This window comes from Myotis davidii, unplaced genomic scaffold, assembly GCF_000327345.1.
Source record: "Myotis davidii unplaced genomic scaffold, ASM32734v1 scaffold309, whole genome shotgun sequence".
In the NCBI taxonomy this organism is placed as follows: Eukaryota; Metazoa; Chordata; class Mammalia; order Chiroptera; family Vespertilionidae; genus Myotis; species Myotis davidii.
The window spans coordinates 135,684-160,795 of NW_006383013.1; the positions used below are offsets into that span (position 1 = coordinate 135,684).

Here is a 25,112-nt window from a genome sequence, read left to right on the forward strand (position 1 = left end):
ATGTCTTCCTTCCCTGTAGGCATTGTCTGTCCTTATATTTTGAAGGTAGTCAAGGTGTTTTTTTTTTTTAAGGTAAGGGTGGGAGTAACACTCCTTCCAGCTCCCTACATCCAGGGCAGAAAGTGAAAGACCTGAATACTTTTTTCCGCCCTCTTTTGGAAAAAAAATATTTCCCAATGACTTCTATGTTTCCAAGATTTAACTATCCCAGTGTGTAAATTAACATGTACTCAATTCTTATCCAATCCCCACCCTAATTACATTTTTATTTTTCTTGTTAAAAAGATTGGTTCAGCCCTAACCGATTTGGATCAGTGGCTAGAGCAGTGGTTCTCAACCTTGGCTGCCTTTAAATACAGTTCCTCATGTTGTGACCCAACCATAAAATGATTTTCGTTGCTACTTCATAACTGTAATGTTGCTACTCTTATGAATCATAATGTAAATATCTGATTTTAAAAAAAGATTGGTTCATTGGGTATGCTTACATTTTCTATGGGAAAAGGGAAGATTTCTCCTTTGGATCGCACCCTTTAGAGAGAATTAAATGTGATCATAGAATTTATCTTCTGTGGCTTGTTGATTATAAAGAATAAAATATACATACGTGTGTGTGTGTGTGTGTGGTGGGGGAGTTAAATCTTAACAGATTCTTGTTAGGTAACAGCAATGAGGCACTTCTGGCCTGGCTGAGAGATACAGTTTTTCCTCCCCTTAGAGATCGGGAAGTCTGGAGTGGAGGCTTTCTTAAAACAAATGAAACAAGTTGTTGATCTTCTAGATGCAGGAGGACAAACCAGTCTGTCAGTTGTCTTTTCCCAATTTCCCAAAGAACAAGGACGTCTCTGAGCAGTTAGGCACCTTGACCTTTTTGCTGTATTACTACTCCAACAATGCATGTGGACAATGCCTATAAGTTAATGTGCACAAATGGAAGCATGATGTGTTCAAGTGATTTTTAATTTTCAGGAAGTATTCTTAAATATTGTTACATCATATTTTCAATTTAAACAAAATCCAGTTGTGTGAAAGGGCATGGTTTCTGGTCAAACACATCTATGAAACACCACTAGGTGGCAGTGTACCTATTTTGTCAAAGTACCTAGGAAGAACTACTTTTTCTATGTTCTAAGATGAACTGAAATCCAATACAATAGACATCACAGACATGACAGTGGAGAGTAACAGATGGAGAAGCTAGTGGTAAGATATCTCCTCTTGCCCTGACCGGTTTGGCTCAGTGGATAGAGCGTCGGACTGCAGACTGAATGCTCCCAGGTTCAATTCCAGTCAAAGTCATGTACTTTGGTTGCGGGCACATCTCCAGTAGGAGGTGTGCAGAAGGCAGCTGATCCATGTTTCTCTCTCATCGATGTTTCTAACTCTCTATCCCTCTCCCTTCCACTCTGTAAAAAATCAATAAAACATATTTATATATAAAAAAAGATATCTCCTCTTTACCCCATATTCCCAGGTCAGAAGAAACGGAGAGTTCCTCACCTTGCAAAAGGGCAGTATACATGATGTCCTGGGCAAGGGGATTATGTGACTGTATAGCATATTGGCATATTGCTGCCGCCATCTGCACATTGAAATTCTGGTCACCAAGAGCAGCCTCCAGAGGCGGGAGTAGAACCTCTGGCAAGTCCTGTATTGATGGGGCTTCCACAGTCTTCTCGTCTGTGATCAAAAGAGAGCTGAAGAAGGGAGTGCTAGCCCCTTTGCTTTTCTTGGAAACACAGCTTCCTTCCCATAGCCGCATACCAGCCGCAAGTGCTTACCTGTATGGGCCCCTACAATGGGCAGGATTTTATGTCTCACTTCTGTGCTGGGTATGCCAGTTCCATCCTTTATCATCTGGCCTCAAAGAAGGTATATACAAGCCAAAGAAGAATGTTTCCATCTAGGCTATGGTGACTTTCACCATTAGTTTTAGTGATAAAAATCAACCTATTTACCCTATATGTTCTTGTATTTTTACATTACATTTTGTACTTTTCTATTATTTTTAAAATATATTTTTTATTGATTTCAGAGAGAAAGGAAGAGGAAGCGAGAGATAGAAACATCAATGATGAGAGAGAATCATTGATCGCTGCCTCCTGCACACCCTCCCCTGGGGATCGAGCACACAACTCAGGCATATGCCTTTGACTGGAATTGAACTTGGGACCCTCCAATCCGCAGGCCGACACTCTATCCACTGAGCCAAACTGGCGAGGGCTATTATTTTTAATAATAGCAATTATATTTAGGTAGTGTTTTGCCATCTATACAGTGTTTTCATACTCATTCATTCTTCCAACCCTTATTGAAGTAGACAAGGCAGATATTACTGCAGAGCTCACCTGAAATACGTGCATATTTAACAAACAGGCCCACAACACTGTTATAAGCCCCTCAGTACCAGTCTTCCGAAGGACATAGGATGGGAGCACAGTTTGCCAATAGGGCAGAGTTCCTGAGGTGGTTTGTATAGCATGCCACAGATCCCTCTGGGGACACCTCAGGACTACGGAAAACACTTTGAGGACAAGTCTTATGTTTCACTGGAGTTAGGATCTCTTATAACAATTCCACAGATATCATCTTAGGGTCCCTAAGGGAATGCTGTTATATAAGTCACAGCATTCATGGAAACCCAAAGGACGGTGCCCCTTTACATATTTACGTTTTATTTATAGTTCTTCCCAGTCCAAATGTAACTAATCAGTCAGGGTGCATTTTTATCAGAAACAGTGTTGCCTATAACGATAGTTCCTGTCCTTATCAGGTTAGCAGAGTAACAGGTATGCATTTAATTAAAGCTCAAATTCTCAAGTAGAAGGAGAAGGATTTTATTAACATTTTGTCCACAACTATCCTCACTTTATAGAAAAGGAATTTGAAACTCAGAAGTTAACTGACTTCCAAGAAGCTGGACCTGTCTGTGACTAAGGTTTTAGGACTTCTAATCTATCCTTTGCACTACTGCTGCAATCCACTATGCCATGTGTTAAGAATGACCTAGATGGAAATATATATTTCAGGGGAATAGAAGCAATTGATCATCTCAAGAAATAATGAGTAGATCATTTTCTTTGGGAGGGTGTGGGGAGGAAACAACAAAATCTAGACACCGAGGACACGTGAAAGGGATCACGTGAAAGGCATAGTTCTGGCGGAAGATAAAGATGTCTGTATGTGCCGAAACCGGTTTGGCTCAGTGGATAGAGCGTCGGCCTGTGGACTGGGGGGTCCCAGGTTCGATTCCGGTCAGGGGCATGTGCCTGGGTTGCGGGCACATCCCCAGTGGGAGTTGTGCAGGGGGCAGCTGATCGATGTTTCTAACTCTCTATCTCTCTCTCCCTTCCTCTCTGTAAAAAATCAATAAAATATATTAAAAAAAAAAGATGTTTGTATGTATGTGGAAGATTTGGGGATAAGATTATGATATATGTTGCTGTTTATTGAAGGTTTTTTCTATGTGCCAGGCACTGAAAATATATCATCCCATTTAATACCCAAGGAAATAAGCAGTTATAATAAAAAATGTATATGTGTGGACACATGTCTAGCAGGGACACCAAACCAAGTCTGGGTGGTGGGGCAGGAAAGACTCCTCAGAGGAGGTGACACCTTAGCTGAAAACTGAAGGGAGAGTATAGAAATTAATCATATGAAGAGAGGTAGAGTTTTCCAGCACAGGAAGCAACGAATTTGAAAACTTGAAGGAAAAATGCCCATATCTGGAACTCAATAAACAGGATATAAGTGAAATGAAACTTTAAAAACCTGGCAGTTTTGTAGAGCCAAATAGTCCCTGCCCTGAGAGAGTTCCTTGCCTGCTAGCGATGGCAGAAAAGTAAACAATTATGATAATAAATATTAGGACTGGAATAATATTAGGATGTTATCTGCAGCAGAGAAGAAAAAGTGTCAGCCCAGGCTTCACATAAAAGGTGATATCTGAGAGGGTGCTTGAGGAATCAGGGTCCATTGGTTTTATGTCCTTTCAATGGCATTTATAGTTTCCACTAAAGGCTCGGTGCACAAAATTTGTGCACTGGGTGTGTGTGTGTCCCTCAGCCCAGCCTGCACCCTCTCCAATCTGGGACATCCCTCTCACAATCCAGGACTGCTAGCTCTCAACCGCTCACCAGCCTGCCAGCCTAATCACCCCCTAATCACTCCCCTGCCAGCCTGATCGATGCCTAACTGCTCCCCTGCTGGCCCGATTGCCCCCAGCTGCCCTTCCCCTGCCAGCCTGGTCACCCCTAACTGCCCTCCCCTGCTGGCCTGGTTGCCCTTAACTGCCGTCCCCTGCTGGCCATCTTGTGATGGCCATCTTGTGATAGCCATCTTGTGGTGGCTATTTTGACAACATGGGGTGGCCATCTTGTGCAAGGGTGTGACGGTCAATTTGCATATTACCTCTTTATTATGTAGGATCACTGGGTCTTGTGTCTTGTTAAACCTGTTTTTGCTAACTGAAAGAAAACTGAAGAGGATTTTCACATTAAAAAAAAAAAAACTGTCATTACCATACTAATGACTTCCATGAACACGAAGAGGCACATTCGAACTTTCAGAAAGTGGGAGATAATGCTTTGCTCCAAGCCACCTTGGCTTACACAGGGTTTCATAGGAGCGTTCTACTGTTGGATAGCAGGGGAAAGCTGTAGACAGTATGCTCAAGCTGTCCAGTTCTGGCTCTCACCTGAGCCCCCCTGCCTGATGGCAACCCGGGGCCGTTCCAAAGCAGCGGTGGCACACGTGGTGATGGCTTGGATCCGAATATCATCATGCATGTCCACCAAGCCCCGCAGCAGACCCTCTATTGTCTTATGGCGCCACTCGATGACTGTGACGCAGGGAGCAAGTGAGACGAGAACCACTTGGTCAGGGTTAGATACATACTGCAGGGCCCCCCCAACCCCCACCCCAGGACAATTCAAGCAAAACATTAGCTCAGAAAAATAAAGGGCCTCAGAGATGGGATCCTTAGGGAGGTTATTTCTCTGATGATCCATATACTCTCTAATTCAGTCCCAAACAACTTCCCCCCACCCCAAATCTCATCCTATATTCTGTCTCTCTCTCTTAAATAGCTTCACTGGTACCATCTGGGAAACAAAAGGGGCAATAAAACATAGTGGTTAAGGGCACTTTGTTATCAGACATACCTGGTTTGGAATCACAATTATTAGCCGTGTGACCTTGGGTAAGTTACTTAACCTGTCTGAGCCTGAGGTTTTTCATTTGTAAAATGCGGATAATACCAGAATCTACCATGTTGAGTGACTGAATAGTACATGAGTTAACTAGACAAAGGTTAGCAAGATACCTGGCAAGTTATCCTCAGGTTTCCTTGCCTTTGAGGGCTCCTCCATCTGGCTTTCAAGGTCATTCTCATTGTATTGCTAACTGCTCTCTTTGTAGGTATCAAGCTTTCATTTCAGGGCTCCCACCATCTGTAGTTGCTCCCTAATAGTGGCTTTTACTTGGTATCTCTTTTTCAACTCTTTTATGTTTATCTGATCCAGTTTATGAAATGGATCACCTCTCTTCTTCCTGCACTAGTTAAATTAGTTTCTTAGGTTCTGAAAGACAGCAGCCCTTGAGTCCTTAAATCTTACAGCTTTCAACAGTCCTCGCCAGGTGCTTACTCTGCCCCAGGCACTCAGACTTCTACTCCCATATCTCTGAGGGCAAAGTAGATATAGGATAATCCCAACTCCAGGAATGAATTTTGGAGAGGGGTGGTTTATACCACAGACAACTACCATGTGAATAAAATAGTTATAAGTGTTTCTTGGGATTTTTTTGACCACCATTACATTTCCATTGCCTGGACAGCATGTTTCAACCTTCCCTTCACGCATTATTTAGTGAACATAAGGTTTCAGAGGTAAGTTAGGGTCCCTGCCTGTGAAGAGTTCTCAACATAGTGTGTTTCCACAGACTACTGAAGTAAAACCCACCCATGCAAAAAAGTATTCATACGTCAACTAGCATTGTGTGAAAAGAAAGGCTCTTGTCTAGTCTAACCTTGATGAGGCAACCAGATTTTTATGTTTTATGAGAGGGATGGATTTTCAAAGACTGAGAAACACTAGTCCAAGCTGAGACTCTCATCCTCCACAAGTACATACCGATACCTCTTGATGTCCCGCCCCCTACCCCCTTCACTCACTCAGAGCCCAGGCGGTCCTCCATTCCTGCAGCATCCTCCGCAGGACCAGCAGTTTCCAGGGCACATCCTCCTTCAGGGAATCCGCCTGCATCTTCAGTTTCTTGGCCTTAGTGGACATGTCCTCACGCCCCTGCACCAGCAGATCCTTGACTGGGGTGGGCAAAGCAGTCCAGCGCGGGGCTCCTTTCACGGGCCTGCAAGCTGTGCAGTGTGCCAGTATGAGGTCCTGCCCTAGGCCCTGTGTTCCAACCAGCGTCTCATTCCTATTTCTGACTAAGACCAAGGCAAAACAATGTTCTCAAGAGCAAACTTTCCTGTGGTTACAAAGGGAACTGAGCACAAGTGGCACAGGGAGCTGTGACTACAGACATGGGACGCCAAGATGGTGGGGGAGGAAGGTGGGGGGTGGGGATGCTGAGCTATTTACAAGCCTTTCTATAAGTGTAATACATCTTTAGGCACATAAATATGTTTCTACTAGAAGCCCAGCACACAAAATTTTGCAGCCTTTAGGCACATAAATATGTTTCTACTAGAAGCCCAGCACACAAAATTGTGCAGCCCCGCCCACCCGCACGGGCAGCCCTGCCACACTTGCAGCCCCGCCCATCCACATGCATCTCGCCACGCTCACAGCCCTGCCCACCTGAGCTGGTCTTTGGTTGTTACAGCGTTAGGGCCACTGGGTTTTTATAATTATAGATGTAAAAGGGTTTGCTCCTAAAATTTGATATTTGATATATTGCAATTTAGAGTATAATGGGCCATTAATTCCTAGTTTAATTGTTCTTTTTATGCTTTTAATGTGGGAGGAAGAATGGTCCTGTAAGCCGCTAAATTTTAAAGATTTTAGCATCTCTGAATTTTTCCTAATTATGACAAATAACAGTTGGAACTTTGAGAACAGAAGAAACCCTATATAATAAAAGGCTAATATGCAAATTGACTAAACAGCAGAATGACCGGTCGCTATGACATGCATTGACCACCAGGGGGCAGATGCTCAATGCAGGAGCTGCCCCCTGGTAGTTAGTGTGCTCCCACTGGGGGAGTGCTGCTCAGTCAGAAGCCAGGCTCACAGCTGGCGAGGGCAGTGGTGGTGGTGGGAGCCTCTCCCACCTCTGTGGCAGCACTAAGGATGTCCGACTGATGACTTAGGCCCACTCCCCAGCAGTCGGATATCCCCCAAGGCCTCCTGGACTGCAAGAGGGCATAGGCCGGGCTGACTTCCTCGGGACTATTCCTGCAAGAATAGGGCTTCTTTTGGCCGGAACAAAGCAGAGAAGGGATTGAAGCCCGGCCTTCTCCACTGCCTCGCTCCCTCCTGTCTCCGCTGCCTTGGCTCTGCTCCTGTGTTCGCTGCCTCAGGACACTCCATCAGCGGTGGAGCAGCAAGGCTGGATTGGCCACAGGAGTGGGTGGATCATGCCTCGCTGCTTGCCCCCGTGGCCGCTGGCCAGGTGACAGGACCGGACACTCCAGCAGCGATGGAACAGCAAGGCTGGAACCACCGCCAGAGTGGGCGGATCCAGCCTCGCCATTCGCCCCCCCACCCCCACCTCCCCTGCCACCTGCCTGACCAGCAGGCCTGGACACTTCAGCGGCTGGGCTGAGGGGACTGGGCACCGCTATCTTGTGGCTATGGGCGCCGCCATCTTTGTGATGGAGTGACAGTTAACTTGCATATTACTCTTTTATTAGATAAGATAGTTGTTATATAAAAAGTTATAGCTGTTATATTTTTCTAGACTTAATGTGATCCCTGATATGAGATTCAGAAAGCGTCTTTCTCAGAGGAGTAGTTGTGTAGAGAAAAAGGCAAAACAGATAAAAATATTTCTGGCCCGGCCAACATAGCTTAGTGATTGAGCATCAACCTATGAACCAAGAGATCACGGTTTGATTCCAGGTCAGGGCACATATCTGGATTGAAGGCTCAATCCCCAGTCGGGGTGTGCAGGAGGCAGCCAATTAATGATTCTCTCTCATTATTGATGTTTCTATCTCTCCCTCTCCCTTTCTCTCTGAAATCAATAAAAATATATTTTATTTTATTTTATTTATTTTTAAAAACATATTTTAAAAAGAAAACAAAACATTCCCAGACTACTAATTTCATTATTTGCCACATTGCTTCTCAGTTTCATGTTCTAATCTGCCACTATCAGCAGTTTCTGTTTTTCCAGATCTCATTCCAATTCAAACGTGTTTAGATTTGCTCTGAATCAATTCTTTTCTTTGAGCAAGGAGGGCTTCTACCACTTCTTCTAATGTAAAAAGAGTCCTGTGAGACTCCAGGGCAATCTAGCTCAGATGCTCATGTAGAGCACACCCTAACAATGGTGCTCACCCAGCTTGATCACACGGGGGGAACTCAGTCACCCTGAGTTCAAGTATTCCTTCCTTTGCAGTGTAGGATGTGCACAGCCAGAAGCCATAGAACCAGCTCCAGACAGGTCAGCTCCCAGTGAATAGATCCTTGGCCATATGACATTCCCCCACTTCTCTCTGCCTTCTTAAAATCCCTTTCCTGGAAATGAGAAGTAGCTGTTCCTCCTGTATCCCCCTGCCCAGGGAGTTAAAATTGATGTGGTCAGAAAGTCTTAAATTGCTGCCAGTTAAACGCTAAAGAGAATAAACATGTACAACTACAAACATTCATTTTACTTCTAGCCCTTGAGTTCCAGGCAGGTAGAAATACATCCACTTGCCACCTTCCACCTCAGAAGTCACCTAAAGGGAGCATAAAAAGAAACAACCCCTTGACTGTCTAGGGGAGAAAAGGAACAGTATACTTTGTTGGCAGGAACAGATGGTGCCTTTGTGATGTGTACTGTAAAACCTGTGCTTGGTATATAGGAACCATGATGATCTAGGCACACAAAGAGAGTTTTTGGTCAGGCTGGACACTTTGTTTCTTTCTTTTTAAAAGAATACTAGAGGCCGGAAGCACAAAATTCGTGCAAGGGGCTTGGCCCTCACAGCCATGGTGGCTGCCTCGGCCCTCACAGCCCAGGCTTCGTCCAGAAGGACGTCCAGAAGGTCATTCGGCCGTCTGGTCTAATTAGCATATTATGCTTTTATTATTATAGATATTTTTATTGATTTCAAAGAGGAAGAGAGAGGGAGGGAGAGATAGAAATAGCAATGATGAGAGAGAATCACTAATCAGCTGCCTCCTGCACACCCCCTACTGGGGATCCAGCCAGCAACCCAGGCATGTGGCCTTGACCAGAATTGAACCTGATACCCTTCAGTCCTGAGGCCGACACTCTATCCACTGAGCAAACCGGCTAGGGCTGTACACTTTATTTCTTAAGAATTTTAATCATTTTAAGGGAATCACTATCTAAGTTTTTCAATTCAATCAAAAGGGGGTGGGGGAGGGGGGACCTACGAACATAACCTCAGGAAGTTTTCTATTATTTCCAGGTTCTTTCATATCCAGTATTTCCTGAGATGAGATGGTGAATAAAACAATTATAAGAAGATATATGTATATATTACTATTCTGACTTTACTTCCCCCAGATCAATTTCAAATACTGTTTTAAAAAGAGATTTGATGTCAAAAACCTACAGCATTAGCTCATTAAATGTTCTGTGTTCTGGGGGGAAAAGGTTGGTATCCAGCTCTATTGGGGAGAAGGTGCCTATGAAGCAAGTGAGATAGGTCGTGAAGTTTCTATGAAAGCAGCAGGATCCTCAGAGGATTAAAAAATAATAATAATGCCCTAACCGGTTTGGCTCAGTGGATAGAGCATCGGCCTGTGGACTCAAGGGTCCCAGGTTCGATTCCGGTCAAGGGCATGTACCTTGGTTGCGGACACGTCCCCAGTACGGGGTGTGCAGGAGGCAGCTGATCGATGTTTCTCTCTCATCGATGTTTCTAACTCTCTATCCCTCTCCCTTCCTCTCTGTAAAAAATCAATAAAAATATATTTTAAAAAAATAATAGCTTCATTAAGGTAGAATTCACATCCTGTAAATGTCACCCTCTTAAAGTATATATAATTCAGTGGTATTTTAATATATATGCAGAGTTGTGCAACTATCACCCAGCAACCACTGATCAACTTTGTCTCTGTAGGTCTGCCTTTTCTCAGAGCAGAGGACATGCGGAACAGAGCTGGCTTGTAGGGACAGTAGTATACTAATAAGAGTGCCTTGAGTTTTACAGCACTTAATGGTTTATAAAACATATTCACAAAGTCATCTAAGTATCAATAAGTATCACAAAAGTGCCCTGCTATAGGAATGATTAGTGTCTCAATTTAAAAAAAAATATTTTTAATTGATTTCAGAGAGGAATAGAGAGGGGAGAGAGAAATAGAAACATCAATGATGAGAGAGAATCATTGATTGGCTGCCTTCTGCAGGTCCCCTTCTGGGAATTGAGCCCATAACCCCGGCATGTGCCATTGACCAGAATCAAACCTGGGATCTTTCAGTCCGGAGGCTGACACTCTGTCCACTGAGCCAAACTGGCTTAGGGCTAGTGTCTCAGTTTTAATGAAGCAACTAAAGCTCCAGAAGGTGACTTGCCAAGACCTAACCCAAGGCTCTGCTGGGGTGCTTTCTTCACTGCTTTATAATAGCAGTCCTCAACAAAGGAGGAGTGGGTGTGGGTATTGGGGAAGCTATGCATAGCCACCATGAGTAGCAACGCTACTCTAATGATTGATACCTAGCCAGGCAGCACTGAGACAGAGGTTTAGGGATGGGTCAGAAAAGAATGGGTCACTACTGCTACTAGTTTCTGCACATGAGGGGACCACCTCAACAGTGACACTGCTAAGAAAAGAGTCATGGGAAATGGATACATAGTCTCTTGGAGAATGGGCACTTTTTGTTTCATTAGCTCATTTCTTGGCTGTTTTCCTTCCCCCTCTCTACCTTCTCTGTCTTACATAATCAAAATGGTGTACTGGTAGAGGATGCTGCTATGGCCTGAGAAGCAGATATTGGCCTGAGTATGGAGTGGAAGGGTAGAGCCAGCCCAACGAAAAAGAGCAGTGTACTCGATCAGGGTCTGATAAGCGTCCCCGGGAAGCATTAAGATGTAATTATTGGCACTTATTACACCTAAGTTTTATTTTATTTCAACTGAATGAATGCTTCATAAAACCTCTTCCTAGTTATAGTTACTATTTTATAATTTTATGAGATGATTTTTTTAAAAGATTTTTTATTGAGGGGAAGAGAAAAACATCAATGTGAGAGCGAAACATCGATCGGCTGGGCATGTGCCCTGGCCGGGAATCTAACCGCCAACCCTTCCGGGCATGGGATGATGCCCAACCAATGGCCAGTGCAGCGAGATGACTTCTAGTCGGTAGGAGGAGACTTTCCTGGATGCTGGTCGTGCCCTGCCCTCTGAAACAGGGACCTTAAAGAAATGGTGCCCGAGCCAGTGTGGCTCAGTTGTTTGGAGCATTGTCCCCTACACCAGCAGGTGTCGGACGGGTTCAATCCCTGGTTGGGACACAAACAGGTGGTTGGGGGGTGGGGAGGGAAGAGGGAGCAACCCATTAATGTTTCTCTCTCTCTCTCACTCAGATCAATAAAAACACATACTCGGTGAGAATTTTTAAAAGAAAAGGAATGGCCATACTTCCATCTTTATGCCCGTTATTAGCTTCCTGCTTACGTGCTTCAGGAACTGGCTGGGAGGTCCACCTTTCTGGGGTTTCCGGGAAGACCTTAGCTAGCTGCTTGTGGTACTGGTTGAGGTTCTCCAGGAAAATTTGGTCTCTCTTTGCACCAATCCGGTGGATGATCTGGACTTTATCTATGAACAGATAAAGAAATAATGAGTCAAATAAATAAAATATACAGAGGGGACAAAAAATAAAAAAGAAAGAATGAGTCCCCAGCACCTTCCTTCTCTCTCCTCCTGGATTTTTAGTCACCAGGACCAGATCCAATTTCACTTTACCCTCCTCTAAAGCCCCTAGGACGCATGGCTGCGGTGCTCTGTGAGGCCTGGATATCAAGGCAGAGCCTTTCTCACTATGAAAAGCTATTTACTAATGAAGGGCCACCTAATTCATCTCTTATTCTCCATCAATACATTTTCTTAAGCACTTTAAGAATATGTTCCGTTTATGGCACTTTAGGAATAAGATGGGAGTAGAAAAGGATAAACAGCGTGGAACATGCAGACCTAGATCGTGCATCCTGGAAGCCCAGGCATCTAAAGGGAAAGCCCAGGCGAGCTGGAAGGGAAGGTGGTGGGCATTTATTGGGCATTGGGCAAGACGCATTGTAAATGCTTTCTTGTCTACTGTTTACATTAAGTGCATTTTTCTTAATACTGCTTTACAAATAAGGTATATAAGGCTCAGAGAGATTGTATCATTTGCTGAAGGTTAGTAGGAAAGGATTAAGCCAGGGTTTCACCTCGGATCTGCCTGACCCCAAAGCCTGTGATCTATTTTTTTCCAATATAGCCCCTCAGTGGGGGAATATCTCAAAGTGGGAGGAGGACAAAGGGTGCACAGAGAAGAGGTTCCCAAAGCCAAATCTTGCTTGCTTTACAATCCCATCCTCCACTGCCTCCTTAGTAAGATAGAGAGCTAGAGAAAGGAGGAAGAAGAAGAACCATTTTCTCCCCACCAGACATCTCCCCCCTCCCCCCACACACACCCCTGGCAAAAACAAAAATTTAAAAAACAAAAACAAAAAACAACCCACACGCAAATAGCTCGTATGAGATAACCAGGGAATGTTATGGAAATGTTACCATGAACACCTGGGTCATCCAGGACCTCGTCCACACCCACGACTGTGTCCTCCCCCAGCTACCTTCCGTCTCCATATCCACCTGAGCCCCCACCAAAGGGCCCAGCTCTCTTACCAAAGTAAATCTCCTGTTCAAAGGTGTTGTCGGTGGAGTGAGCATACTTTCCAGCTCGGCGAGTCGCCTGCCGGACGTAGCTCTGGACTGGGGACTGGCAGATGACCTCTTCGTTGATATCCTCAGCGGCCTTGTTGTCAGACGTCCTTTCAACACCCTGCTCTTGAGGCGAGTAACTGGGCAATCTTGGCCGGAGTGAGGGAGGGAGGGAGAAAGGGGGAGGAAAGGTAGGAGATGGACTTTCTCGTTTCCATCAGATCCACAGCTCACTCCCTTTCCTATTTTTTAAAAAAATATGGTTCTCTTGATTTTTAGAGAGAGAGGAAGGGAGAAGGAAAGAGAGATAGAAACATCGATTGGCTGCCTCCTGCATGCCCCCTACTGGGGATCGAGCCTGCAACCCAGGGATGGGTCCTGACTGGGAATCAAACCATAACCTCTTGGTGCATGGGATGACGCTCACACCACTGAGCAACACCAGCCAGGCTCCCTTTCCTTTTTAAGCTCAAGGCATACACACATGAGCATTTAAAGAACACCTCTAACTATTAGCCTTGACCCCAAGGTCCACTTGAATACGGAGCTGCCGGAAGGGCCTGACTGCAGCCACCTTCCCCTTTCCCTGGTGGAGCCACTCCTTCTGTACCCTCTGGACAGCACAATACAGTCCCATCCTCCCAGCATTACCCTTCTTTAACGCTGGTGCCCTTGGTGGATACACGGACTTGGGGGAGGTGACCCTCGTCCTACAGTACCTCACTTCATTATGTGTGGTTACTTAATGTTTGTTGGACAGACTGTAAGCTCCTTCAAAGACAGGTTCATGTCTATCTCATTTACGTTGCATTCCCAGCACTTTGCAAAGTAACCGGGAAGTAGTGGGAATGCAATTTCTATTTTTCTAATAAATGGGTAAATAAATGAGCTTCCACTTATTTTTAGTTCACTTTTGGGAACGAGAGGTATCGTAATAGCTCCAGTCCTCCCTCTAGCTATAAATAAGGAGGAAACAATCTGAGACACGCACAGTAACCCTCTTCTCTCAGGCTGTCTACTTCTCTGCCCTGCTGCCAGTCAGTTTTTGAGTCAGTGACATGCTGGCTTCTTATTCAAAGGGAGGCAGGACCAAACCTCAGAGCCAGGAGGCTCTGCCTTCCTTACTCTCACTGTGCTTACATTTCTGGGAGCACCTGGACAATAACTGGATCAGCAGAAAGGGAAAGGCTGAGAACCAATCCCTTCAACGGCACTGTTCTCCCCGGGGAGCAATTCTGTCCCATGTGCCAATGTCTGGAGACATCTTTGGTTGTCACAACTGGAGAGTACCAGTGGCATCCATAGGAATGCTGTTAAACATCTTACACTACACAGCGCAGCCCTCTGCAACCTAGCATGTCGGTAGTGCTAAGGCTGAAAACCTTACTTGATGCAGATGGACAGAGCAGGTTGGCAGGGAAAACACAAGAGGTTGATGGGAGAGGGTAAGCCAGCCCACCCAGGATTCCTTGAAGGGAAGCCCAGGATTCTTAAAGGCATGTCGGGGGCCCAGCCGGTCTACCGATAATAAACAGGAAGCAGCAGCTCTGGCTGCTTTTTCTCCTCCGTGGGCAGGGTGACACTTTGTTCCTCAAAATCCGCCATCTCTGCTTCCTCCAGCTCTTTTAAGAGCTCCAGGTCGCTGGCGGAACTGAGCTCATCCCGGATGTGGCTCCAGTCGTATTGTTGGCGCAAAAAGCTCTGCCACTTGTTGGGGGAGGCCCCGGGCCTTAAAGGACGCTTGTTCTGTATCCATCTGGCCGTGCGCTTGTCCAGCTTTTCCAGCACGATGGCCTCCCAGGCTCTGGCCTCCCTCTCGTGGGGCAGAAGCCAGGTTTCCCCATCCAGTGTCAGATCTGGAGTCGGTGGCAAGCTCAGAAAGTTTGGATCCATGCAGCAAAGAGGAATGCGAAGGCAAGACTTTTTCTGGACGGTGCTTCCTGACTTGGACTTCGTTAGCTTCTTCCTAAAATAGGTAGGACTTTCTGTTTTCTCAGCCTGGGAGCTGACCCTGGCTGAGGGACTTGAAGAATCCAACAACTTGAAGCTGACAGGTTTCTCGGGCCGGGCCTTCCTGATGTGGGGAGGCTGGATGATGCTGTCTGCGTTGTAGAGGTGATGGAAGCTGCACTGGCTGTAAGGAAAGTTGGCTAGCCCTCGCTGCCACACCACCTCCTGAGAGAAGGTAAGGTTGGAAGCCGCCTTTTTAAAATACTGGCTCCTGAGGTCTGCACAGTGCTGCGGGCTGAAGTGAAAGACCGGAGGCACGCTGGAGATAGAGGTGCACTCCTCCATGCTTCTTGGGTTTAGGTAGGAGAAAAGCATGCCTCGTCTCAGCTGTCGGGGGAGTGACCGATAGAGACCTTGAGGAAGAAAAGTCTTTTCCTTTTGGTTCCGGGCCATTGTTTCCCAGCAAATGCTTCCTGCCCCACTTCCTGGTCCAGAGGCAGGGCCTGAAGGCGGGACCTGTTAAAGGGATGAGAGGAACTGGTGAGAACTCTAGGTCATAGAAGTTGGTAACCTATAGCAATACAGAAAGAAAAGAACTTGGAAGATAGATGGGAGGAGGGAAAGGTGTGTGAATTAGAAGGATGGAAGAAAGAAAAAAATATAACATTCCAAATATTCTTTGCATCAGACCCTTGCTTCCAATCTCACACTTGTCCCCAAAGCTCAGCCCCTCATCTTCTTACGAGGGGTAACTGCTTTTCAACAGTATTCCATGCTTCCAGTTTTTCCTCAAACGTTGCTTTCTCTCTGTTCAAAGGCTTATAGCATAAAGTTCAACCTGGCACTCGGAGTTCTCCATGAGTGTGATCCCCCGTTAATGACCTTGTCCTGATATGTAAGGGGTCTCCTAGCCCTTCTCCGGGTATTCCTCCCTTCACATAGTGGAGCTTCCATCTGTGCCTTCTATCTGAAACTGGTGGCCCAGTGCACAGATTCATGCACATCGAAAGGAAAGTAATTAGAAGAAATATTTTAATATCGCTATTCGCTCTTTCTCTATAATAGAAGTGTCAATCAAATTCATGATCGACAATGACAGATCGAAACATGTGCGTGCAATTGCCGCAGGCAAGAGCTTTATATGTATCACACATGTGCGAGTCAACTTAGCCTTTTATATATATATATACTAGAGGCCCGGTGCACAAAAATTTGTAATATATAAATTGATTAATAAATAAACAATAACAACATATAACAACAACAAAGACATGATATAAAAACAACAAAAACATGATATAAAAACAACATTGATAAAAATAATGACTAATAAATTTATTAAACTTATTCTAATATCTCCCTGTGTACCACATTAAGAGTAAAAACATTTTCAGAGTGCTTGACTAATTTTCCTTTGATGTCCCAGCATCAAGAAAGGTTCAGGAAATCTGGAGTAGGCTGTGCGTAGATTAAATAGGAGTCCAGAGACGAAACATAATTTTGAAAGGCATCTGGGGGTCAGAGGAGCTGAGCTTAAAGGAAACTAAGATGTAAGGTCTAAGGCAGCCGTGGGCAAACTACGGCCTGCGGGCTAGAGTCCATTGTCAGAATGGGGGAATTAGCCTACGGCTGTTCAGGTGTTTGGCCAGTAGGAGGCAATAACATGTAGATTAAGATGCCCTTTTAGCCATCTGGCAGCCAACAATTATCCCTTTTCAGGTTTGGGGAAATGCCACCAGCAATTCCCAGATTCAACCCTGCTGTCATGCTGGAATTGGTTTCTGGCAGAAGTCTTCACAATTTTAACTCTAACATCACTTGCTCTTTGAACTTGAGAGAAAGTAACATATAACTGACCATGTCTGAAAACGGGTTCAGGTAGGAATATTCCTACTCTGTCTAGATTGGTGCCAGTGAGAGCTCTATATGTATCGCACATGTGCAGTCAACGTTTATTTTTAAATTGCCGGTGTGTGTCATATGTACCGGCCAGTCAGACAGTCGGACGGATGGATGGCTGCTTACTTCGCCTTTTATATAAAAAGATTAGTGGCCTGGTGCACAGATTTGTGCACATTCAAAGGAAATTAATTAGAAGAAATATTTTAATATTGCTATTCACCCTTTATCTATAATAGAAGTGTCAGCCAAATTCATGATCAACAGTGACAGATTGAAACATACGCATGTTATTGGCTCCAGCAAGAGCTTTATATGTATCGCGCATGTCAACTTAGCCTTTTATAGATATAGAATAAACTTGCTTAGTTAGGCCCGCTTTCTGATTTAGCTAAACGTCTTCTAGCCCAGCGAAGCACCCCAACTTCTCTTTCAGGTAACTGTCAGCAACACAGTAGTAAATATCTACATGAAGCAGATTATTATTGTAGATCACGCAGGGAGAACAAAGGGTAAATATTTAACTGCAGCAGTGTTTGACTATATTCTGCGCAGTGAGAAAACCTGAGGTAATTTTCAAGTTCCACCATTTCTAACTTCTTTTCAGTCAGGTCAAGTTTCTACTAAATCTCTGTTTTCTGGCAAATGAAATGAAAATAGGATTCCACCAAGTCTCCTATCTACCTACTCCAAGACTTCTGAGAGGATCAAATGAGATGAGGCACGGGAAAACACTTCACAGACATCTGGTTAGTGTAAAATGTTTCCACCTGTCTATAAAGCAATTCTTGTTCCTGGGCTGAAGAAACTGCAAGAAGGCTAGTCACTAGGGAGAGGAAGCTGGGCGTGGCTATGTGGTGTCATTACCCGGACGGACACATAGTATGTTAGCCTTTTATATACATAGGTTGCCAGTGCGCATCATATGTCCTGGGCGTTGGTTGGATGGCCACATGGATGTATGGTCAGTCACTTAGCCTATCTATATATATAGATAGCCTTTCTTCCATATTTAACACAAATTCTATTTCCCAGGCCCAGCTCAATTCCTGCCTGCTCCATAACTTCCATGATCTATCAGGGCCTCCATTTTGTATGAAAATTTATAAATTACTTCTAGTCCATGCCAGTTGTTTTAACTTTTAATCCTGTGACACTTCAGTTATTAAATATGTGCTCTCTAACTGCATTGCCCTGTCTCTGCTAGCCTTCAAAATCAAATCTCCTGGTACTTTTCCATATTGTTTCATAGTCATCATTGTTAGAATTTTTTTTTAATATATTTTATTCATTTTTTACAGAGAGGAAGGGAGAGAGATAGAGAGCTAGAAACATTGATGAGAGAGAAACATCTATCAGCCGCCTCCTGTACAACTCCTACCGGGGATGTGCCTGCAACCCAGTACACACCCTTGATCAGAATCGAACCCGGGACCCTTCAGTCCGCAGGCTGACGCTCTATCCACTGAGGCAAACCGGTTTCGGCAATCATTGTTAGAATTTTTAACAGCTGCAAAATATTTTATCAAGTGTATAAATCATCTTAGCTCTTCCTTAATTACTGGGTGAGCTGTTCCCAGGTTTTAGCTAGCATGGAAAACACTGTAGAGAACCACTGCCTGGATTTAGTGCTTTGAAAAATGTTTTTCTTCTGAAGCACTTACTTGGACTAATAATGATAATTGACAATTAGGAAGTACTTTGCTAAGGGCTTTACACAGGGAAGATATTATAGTTTTTATTTCCTATGGGAAGAAGCCGCAGCTCAGAGAGGTAGATAAGTTACTTCAGATCACACAGGTTGTAAGTAGAGCAGTGATGCTTCAAGCCCAACTGCCATTGTCCAGCTCCAGGGCACTTAACCTCTGTGCACACTGGCCTTGGTTCAAGCCCCACTCCCTAGCACTCACTGTGCTGGCCTTGCCGTTCCCTGAGGGCAGGTAGGCCTCATGCACAATGACACAATTATCTTGCCTTGCTTGCCCTGTGCACAAGGTGCCCTTTAGCTCAGATCTGACTTATTTCTCTTTCCTTTATAACACTCAGCACAGTACCTTCTCTCCTTAGGACTTGATTTATCCCACTGACTTCTGTGTATTAAATCTCATCTCTCAGTGGATTTCTTTTGTTAAGGACCAGCTTTCACATAGATGTCACTAGGCCAAAATTGATAACCTCACTCAAATGAAGTCCCACATCATTGATATGCTATCCCTGTAGGATTTTTTGCACATAAGATGGAATTTGGTTGTTCCATCTCTTCACGAAGGCAACATGGCCCCAAGGGTAGAGGATGGTCACAGGTGATATTTTTCCTGAAATTGTACCTACTTTTACTGGTTAAAAATAAGCTGTTAGTTAAAAACAATATTAGTACCCTAGCCGGTTTGGCTCACTGGATAGAGCGTTGGCCTGCGGACTAAAGAGTCGCAGGTTCGATTCTGGCCAAGGGCATATGCCTGGGTTGCAGGCTTGATCCCCAGTAGGGAGCGTGCAGGAGGCAGCCTACCAATGATTCTCTCATCATTGATGTTTCTATCTTTCTATCTCTCTCCCTTCCTCTCTAAAATCAATTAAAAATATATTTTTTTAAAAAAACAATATTAGTGTTCTCCTGCCCTGCATAGTGCCTAATGGAATATTTTATAATTCTTAACATATCAGTATATCAATAACTTGCTCCTAAGGCAGGGGGCATTTTGATTCTAAACACTTAAAAAAACAAGATGACTACCTATATGGAATGATTGGGGGGGAGGGGTATCCCTAGATATATGCCCATTAGCCTGGGACATAAAGAATCTTTGGTTACAATGCCAACATTCCAGAAAGAATACCATGTAATCATTATTAATTATTATAAACTAGGGTAGGGTCCCTAGGCCTGGCCAGCAATCAGGACAGGACAGGCCGGGGCCTTCCTTCCCCCAGCTGCCAGCTGCTGGCTGCTGGCTGGAGCCTTTGTTTCACGCTGCCTCCTGGTGGTCAGCACACATCATAGCAAGCGGTCAAACTCCCTGTCAGTGGAACTCCCTGGGGGCCAATTTGCATATTAGCCTTTTATTGTATAGGATTATCAAAGAATAGTTATCATCTCTCTATAGAAAAGGCTACTATGCTAAGTGTCCAACTGTCCAACCAGTCACTATGATGCACACTGACCACCAGGGGGCAGATGCTCAATGCAGGAGCTGCTGAGCTGCAGTGACTTGGCAGCAGCAGTTCTTGGGTGATGCACCCCAAAACCAGAGAGGAGGGAGCCAGATTGCTCGTGGGGCCATGCGATTTCACCTTCGGCCATGTGTTATGTTGTTGCTGGGGCACTGTTGGTCCTGAATCTGGTTTACTGCACACTTGCGTTTGCGTTCCATGCCCTGTACAACAGCAAACCTTGGGGGATGTTGGAGAGCCAATTTCAGCCCGATCCCCGCAGGCCAGGCCGAGGGACCCCACCTGCCAGAGGGACCCCACTCACTCCACAGATGCCATGGGGGGACCACGGGAGGTTGGCTCCAGGGCATGTCTGACCCCTTTCACCCAGTTGCGCCCCGCTGACCACCTTCTAATTGATGTCCTTTCAATGTGCATGAATCCATGCACCGGGTCACTAGTATAACATAAAAATCCATGACAGATACATTTTGAAAAAGAATGGAGACAGGACACATGTTATAAGGTTTGATCCAAAGAGGCTTGTCCTGGATGGATTTAGTCAGAAGATAAGTATAAGGCCAGGTTCTGCACTTCCCAACCATGTTTCCTTGGGACTATTGTCCTTAGAAGGCAAGTCTGGGGTCCCACAGCTAGATGCACTGGGCACTTAGGGAACAGTTTAGTAGCATTGAGCTGTAGGCAATTAAAAGAGAAGGTGCATAGGACCATCTGTATGGTTCAGTTGGTTGGACCAGCGTCCAGTACACCAAAAAGGTTATGGGTACAATCCCTGGTCAGGGTGCATACAGGAGGCAACCAATCAGTGTTTCTCTCTCTCTCTCTTTCTCTCTCTCTCTCTCTCTCTCATCAATGAACATATCCTCTGGTGAGGATTAAAGAAGGGGGAGGAGGAGGAGGAGGGAATGAAGGAGGAGAAGGAGAAGATGAAGCATAGAGAGGGAAGAAAATGCCTATGAATAGAGCTTGGAGACTCCATATTTATATTATCCAAATTTAAATGTGACCTGGACCAACATTGTGAGGCACAGTCCCCTCCCCCAACAAACAGCCCTTAAGAACCCAAAGCAGAGTGGCAGGTCTCAGGTGCCTTTGTGCACTAACAGCATAAGAAGTTGAATAAATGGCATCCTACAGTTATTCCAACCTGGCATAAGTGCAGACAGGGCCCTGCAATCTGGTAGGCAGCAACCACCAGCATTCTCTCTGCACTTTTAGGTACTTGGGTGGACAGACAGGTGTGGGGTGGGAAGGGTTAAACTACATGCCTTTAGGTAAAACCTGATGTAAGAATCTAAGCTCAAAATGCGTGATGTCTCAGAAGTTCCCAATTTAGTTCCACTCTCTATTCACCTTCCCTGTTCCCTCCCCTCTCCTCCTGGGTCTGCTACTGTTATTCTGCAGAAATTGTTGACATGGGCTGAATAATACATGTAAAAAGAATAATATTTTGCTTTCTTCCTTCTGTTATTAAAGCAGTAGAAACTGCCACAGAAGAAAAGACTAAAAAGCAATAACCCTTAGCACAGTCCATGTCTGAAAGCTTTAAAAAGTAATAGTCTCACCTCCACCCATAGATTCTCAAGTTCTGAGGTAGCACCCAGAGGGCAGTCAGCTTCTGATAGTGTTTTTTATTTTTAACCTTTATTGTTGAAAGTATTACATATGCCCCCTTTTTACTCCATTGATCCCTTCTAGCCCGTCCACACCCCTCACCCCAGGCCTTTACCACCCTATTGTCTGTGGCTTATGGGTTATGTATATATATATATATATTTGCATACAAGTTCTTTAGTTGATCTCTTCCTACCCATCCTAGATATTGTTAAAGGACCCTCTGCATCAAGATCGGGGGGTTATAACACATTAAAGAAACCACAGCCCCAAGAGGTAGCTGTGGGATGTATGATGGAAGCTTGGTTGGTAGGGAGAGCAGGATCAGGAACTTGTTTCAAATCCCTTCTCTGCTGCCTCTTTCTCATCAGAAATGTTCCTTCATTTTTTCCCCCTCTGCTTTCTAATTCCCATTCCTAGCCAGGCAATCACACACATATACTGCTGTCTCCTGAGATCACTGTGGAAACTCGGCCACAAAGGTGATCTGTTCCTACTCTCATCTTACAGATTTCAAAACCGAGGCCCAGAGAGGAGACGTGACTCAGATCATCTAACTGGCTAGCCCCTGAAGCAAGCCCCTTTGGACACCTAACCCAAAATCTTTTCATCTACTGTCTCTCATCATTCAGCTGAGCTAATAAACTCCTTTCAGACACCAGTAAAGCAGCAGTGTTTTGAAATTACCTTCAAAATAGCCTCCCACAAGTCTTCAAAGGGAAGCAAGATTTTGCTCTTAAACCTTCCTTAGTTTCCTATGTTCCAAACTGTTTACATTGGTTACTTGGCAGCCACCTCTTTAGAATTCCATGAGTCTACTCACAGAACCTGGGGGTTCAATCAGGGGTATTTTCAATTATTTATTAAACTTCCTTCTTTGTGAGCTGAGCTTTTGGAAATTGCATTGATTGGTGACAAAATGGACTTCTTGGCCATTCTTTGAAAAATAAATCTTTAGCCCTAGCCAGTTTGGCTCAGTGGAAAGAGCAACAGCCTGTGAAGTGGAGGGTCCTGGATTCAATTCTGGTCAGGGGCATGTACCGCGTTTGCAGGCTAGTCCTGGCCCTGGTCGGGACACGTGCAGAAGCAATCAATCTATGTGCCTCTCACATCAATATTTCTGTGACTCTCCCTCTCCCTTCCATTCTCTCTAAAATTCAATAAAAACATATTTTTTTAAAAAAAGCTAAGGTGAAAGGAAGGAAGGAAGGAAGGAAAACCTTTAGGTCTGTGCAGCTCAATATTTTCCCCCACAGGAGTTCTTAAGTCCTACAGAGTCTTGGCAGAGCAGGGAACACATGAACCCAGCTCTGGCATGCTTCATTCTTTGGGGCCTTTTCCATTCTCCTTTCATCTCTGTCCCTACTTAATCTGCTTCCTTCACACAGTTCAATTCCACCTCCCCTACTCCCCAGATCCTGGCTAGATTATCAACAAATTCTACTCTTTTTATAGGGGGACTCTTCATATCATGTTTTGTTTTGTTTTTTAATCCTCACCAGGGGATTTTTTTTCTCCATTGATTTCTAGAGAGAGTGGAAGGGAAGGAGAGGGAGGGAGGGGGAGAGAGGAGGTGGGGAGAGACATGGACTTGAGAGAGAGACACATTGATTGGTTGCCTCCTGCACACACCCTTACTGAGGCTGCAGAACCTGCAACAAAGATACATGACCTTGAACAGAAATTGAACCCAAGATCATTGGCAGTCCGATGCTCTATCCACTGAGCCAAACCGGCTAGCGCCATATCCTGTATTTTTAATAGTAAAATTTCAGGCTTACAGGTTACTGGTTTTCAGAAGTCCTTTGTGAAAATAACCATCTGTCTTGACAGCAGGGAAGATTTCTGGGCATAAAGTTCTGTCTTTTCTTTTTTTGCCAAAGTTTTTATTGTCAGTAATAGCTGTAAACTTTATACAATAATCTATTTTATTAAGTTTATTGGTGTAACATTGGCTAATAAGTTTCAAGTGTATAATTCTATAATGCATCATCCATATATCGCATTGTGTGCTCACCACCCAAAGTCAAGTCTCTTTCCATCACCATATATTTGACTCCTTTACCCTCCTCAACCTAGGTTCTGTCTTTCTAGCTGACCTGGGACCATGCTGTTCTGGCCATCTTGTCCTGATCAACCTGACCACTGATTTTAGTACCTTAGCTCAGACCCTGGGACCTTTACAAAAGGGTTAGAGGGCATGTTCTTTGAAATGAAGAGACTAAAAGAGTTTTTAAAAAGTTAAATATTAAAATCTTGGCTAAGGTTCCTAAAATTACACAGAATTACCACATGATCCAGCAATTCCACTCTGGGTATATACCCAAAAGAATTAAAAGCAGGGCTAATAGATATTTGTATACCCATGTTCATAGCAGCATATTCCCAATAGTCAAGAGGCATCCAACAATGGATGAGTGGAAAACAAAATGTGACATATATATAAGAGAATATTACTCAGCCTTAAAAAGGAATGAAATTCTTATATATGCTACACACATGGACAAACCTGGAAGTCATGCTAAGTGAAACAAAGCCAGACACAAAAGGACAAATACTGAATGACTCCACTTATATGAGGTACCTAGAATAGTTAAATTTATAGATAGATAGTGGATTTACATGGGTTGGCAGGAGGGAGTGGGGAGGAATGGGGAGTTATCGTTTAATGGGTACAGAGTTTGTTTGGATGATGAAATAGTTTGGGAGACGGATAGTGGTGATGGCTGCACAACAATGTAAATGTACTTAATTAACTATACATTTTAAAGTGGCAAACTTTGTGTATCAGCACATTTTTTTAAAAAACCCTATCTATATATATAAAAGCCTAAGTGACCAGACAACCTAATGACTGAACAACCAGTCAGCCAGTTGCTATGACACACACTGACCAGCAGGGGGCAGACGCTTAATGAAGGAGCTGCCCCCTGGTGGTGAGTGCACTCCCACAGAGGGTTCTATTCTCTGTCTCACGTGGATAATTCTGTCTCTCCCCCTCCCTTCCACTCTCTCTAAAAATAAATGGGAAAATATCCTCCAGGGAGGGTTAACAACAAAAAAGTAGGCTACTGATTGGCAGGGCCAGTTTCAATTTAGCAGGCTGCCCTGGCCTATTGGGCGCTTAGCCTGCAGATGGGCGGCCTGCCATTAGAGGCTCCCAAACACCAGTTCTAACTTTCTCCAGATCCCCATTCAGTCGATCCGAGGTCTGAAATTAAGTTGCAAAAAGATGGCCTCATCTCTTGCTGTCCTGCGAGCGTCTGGACACTGCGGACGGGGCCTGGGAAGTTGGGCACGGCCCAGAACTCCAAAGTTGAGCGCTAAAGTGCCAGTCTCTTGGGCCCCTGCCAGGATGGCGGCGACCGTGACCTTGGAGCCCGCGGGCCGCAGCCGCTGGGACGAGCCT

The 25,112-nt window shown here is 44.6% G+C and overlaps 2 protein-coding genes across 5 annotated transcripts in view; one reads left to right on the top strand and one right to left on the bottom strand.

Annotated features, from left to right (window-relative positions):
* HEATR4 (HEAT repeat containing 4) overlaps positions 1 to 25,112 on the bottom strand; it is a 63,564-nt gene that overhangs the window by 24,978 nt on the left and 13,474 nt on the right. For 3 of the 4 annotated variants that reach the window (XM_015558049.1, XM_015558050.1, XM_015558052.1), the window contains 6 exons: positions 14,592 to 15,535; positions 13,034 to 13,218; positions 11,825 to 11,965; positions 6,176 to 6,376; positions 4,700 to 4,843; positions 1,501 to 1,680 (listed from right to left, as the gene is read on the bottom strand). In XM_015558049.1, coding sequence (XP_015413535.1) covers positions 1,501 to 1,680; positions 4,700 to 4,843; positions 6,176 to 6,376; positions 11,825 to 11,965; positions 13,034 to 13,218; positions 14,592 to 15,472 — 1,732 coding nt within the window. In that variant the 5' untranslated portion in view covers positions 15,473 to 15,535. The remainder of the gene's footprint in view (positions 1 to 1,500; positions 1,681 to 4,699; positions 4,844 to 6,175; positions 6,377 to 11,824; positions 11,966 to 13,033; positions 13,219 to 14,591; positions 15,536 to 25,112) is intronic. The other variant, XM_015558051.1, reaches the window with a different exon arrangement.
* LOC102759368 (acyl-coenzyme A thioesterase 1) overlaps positions 24,676 to 25,112 on the top strand; it is an 11,519-nt gene continuing 11,082 nt past the window's right edge. The window contains exon 1 of the mRNA XM_015558000.1: positions 24,676 to 25,108. Coding sequence (XP_015413486.1) covers positions 24,936 to 25,108 — 173 coding nt within the window. The 5' untranslated portion in view covers positions 24,676 to 24,935. The remainder of the gene's footprint in view (positions 25,109 to 25,112) is intronic.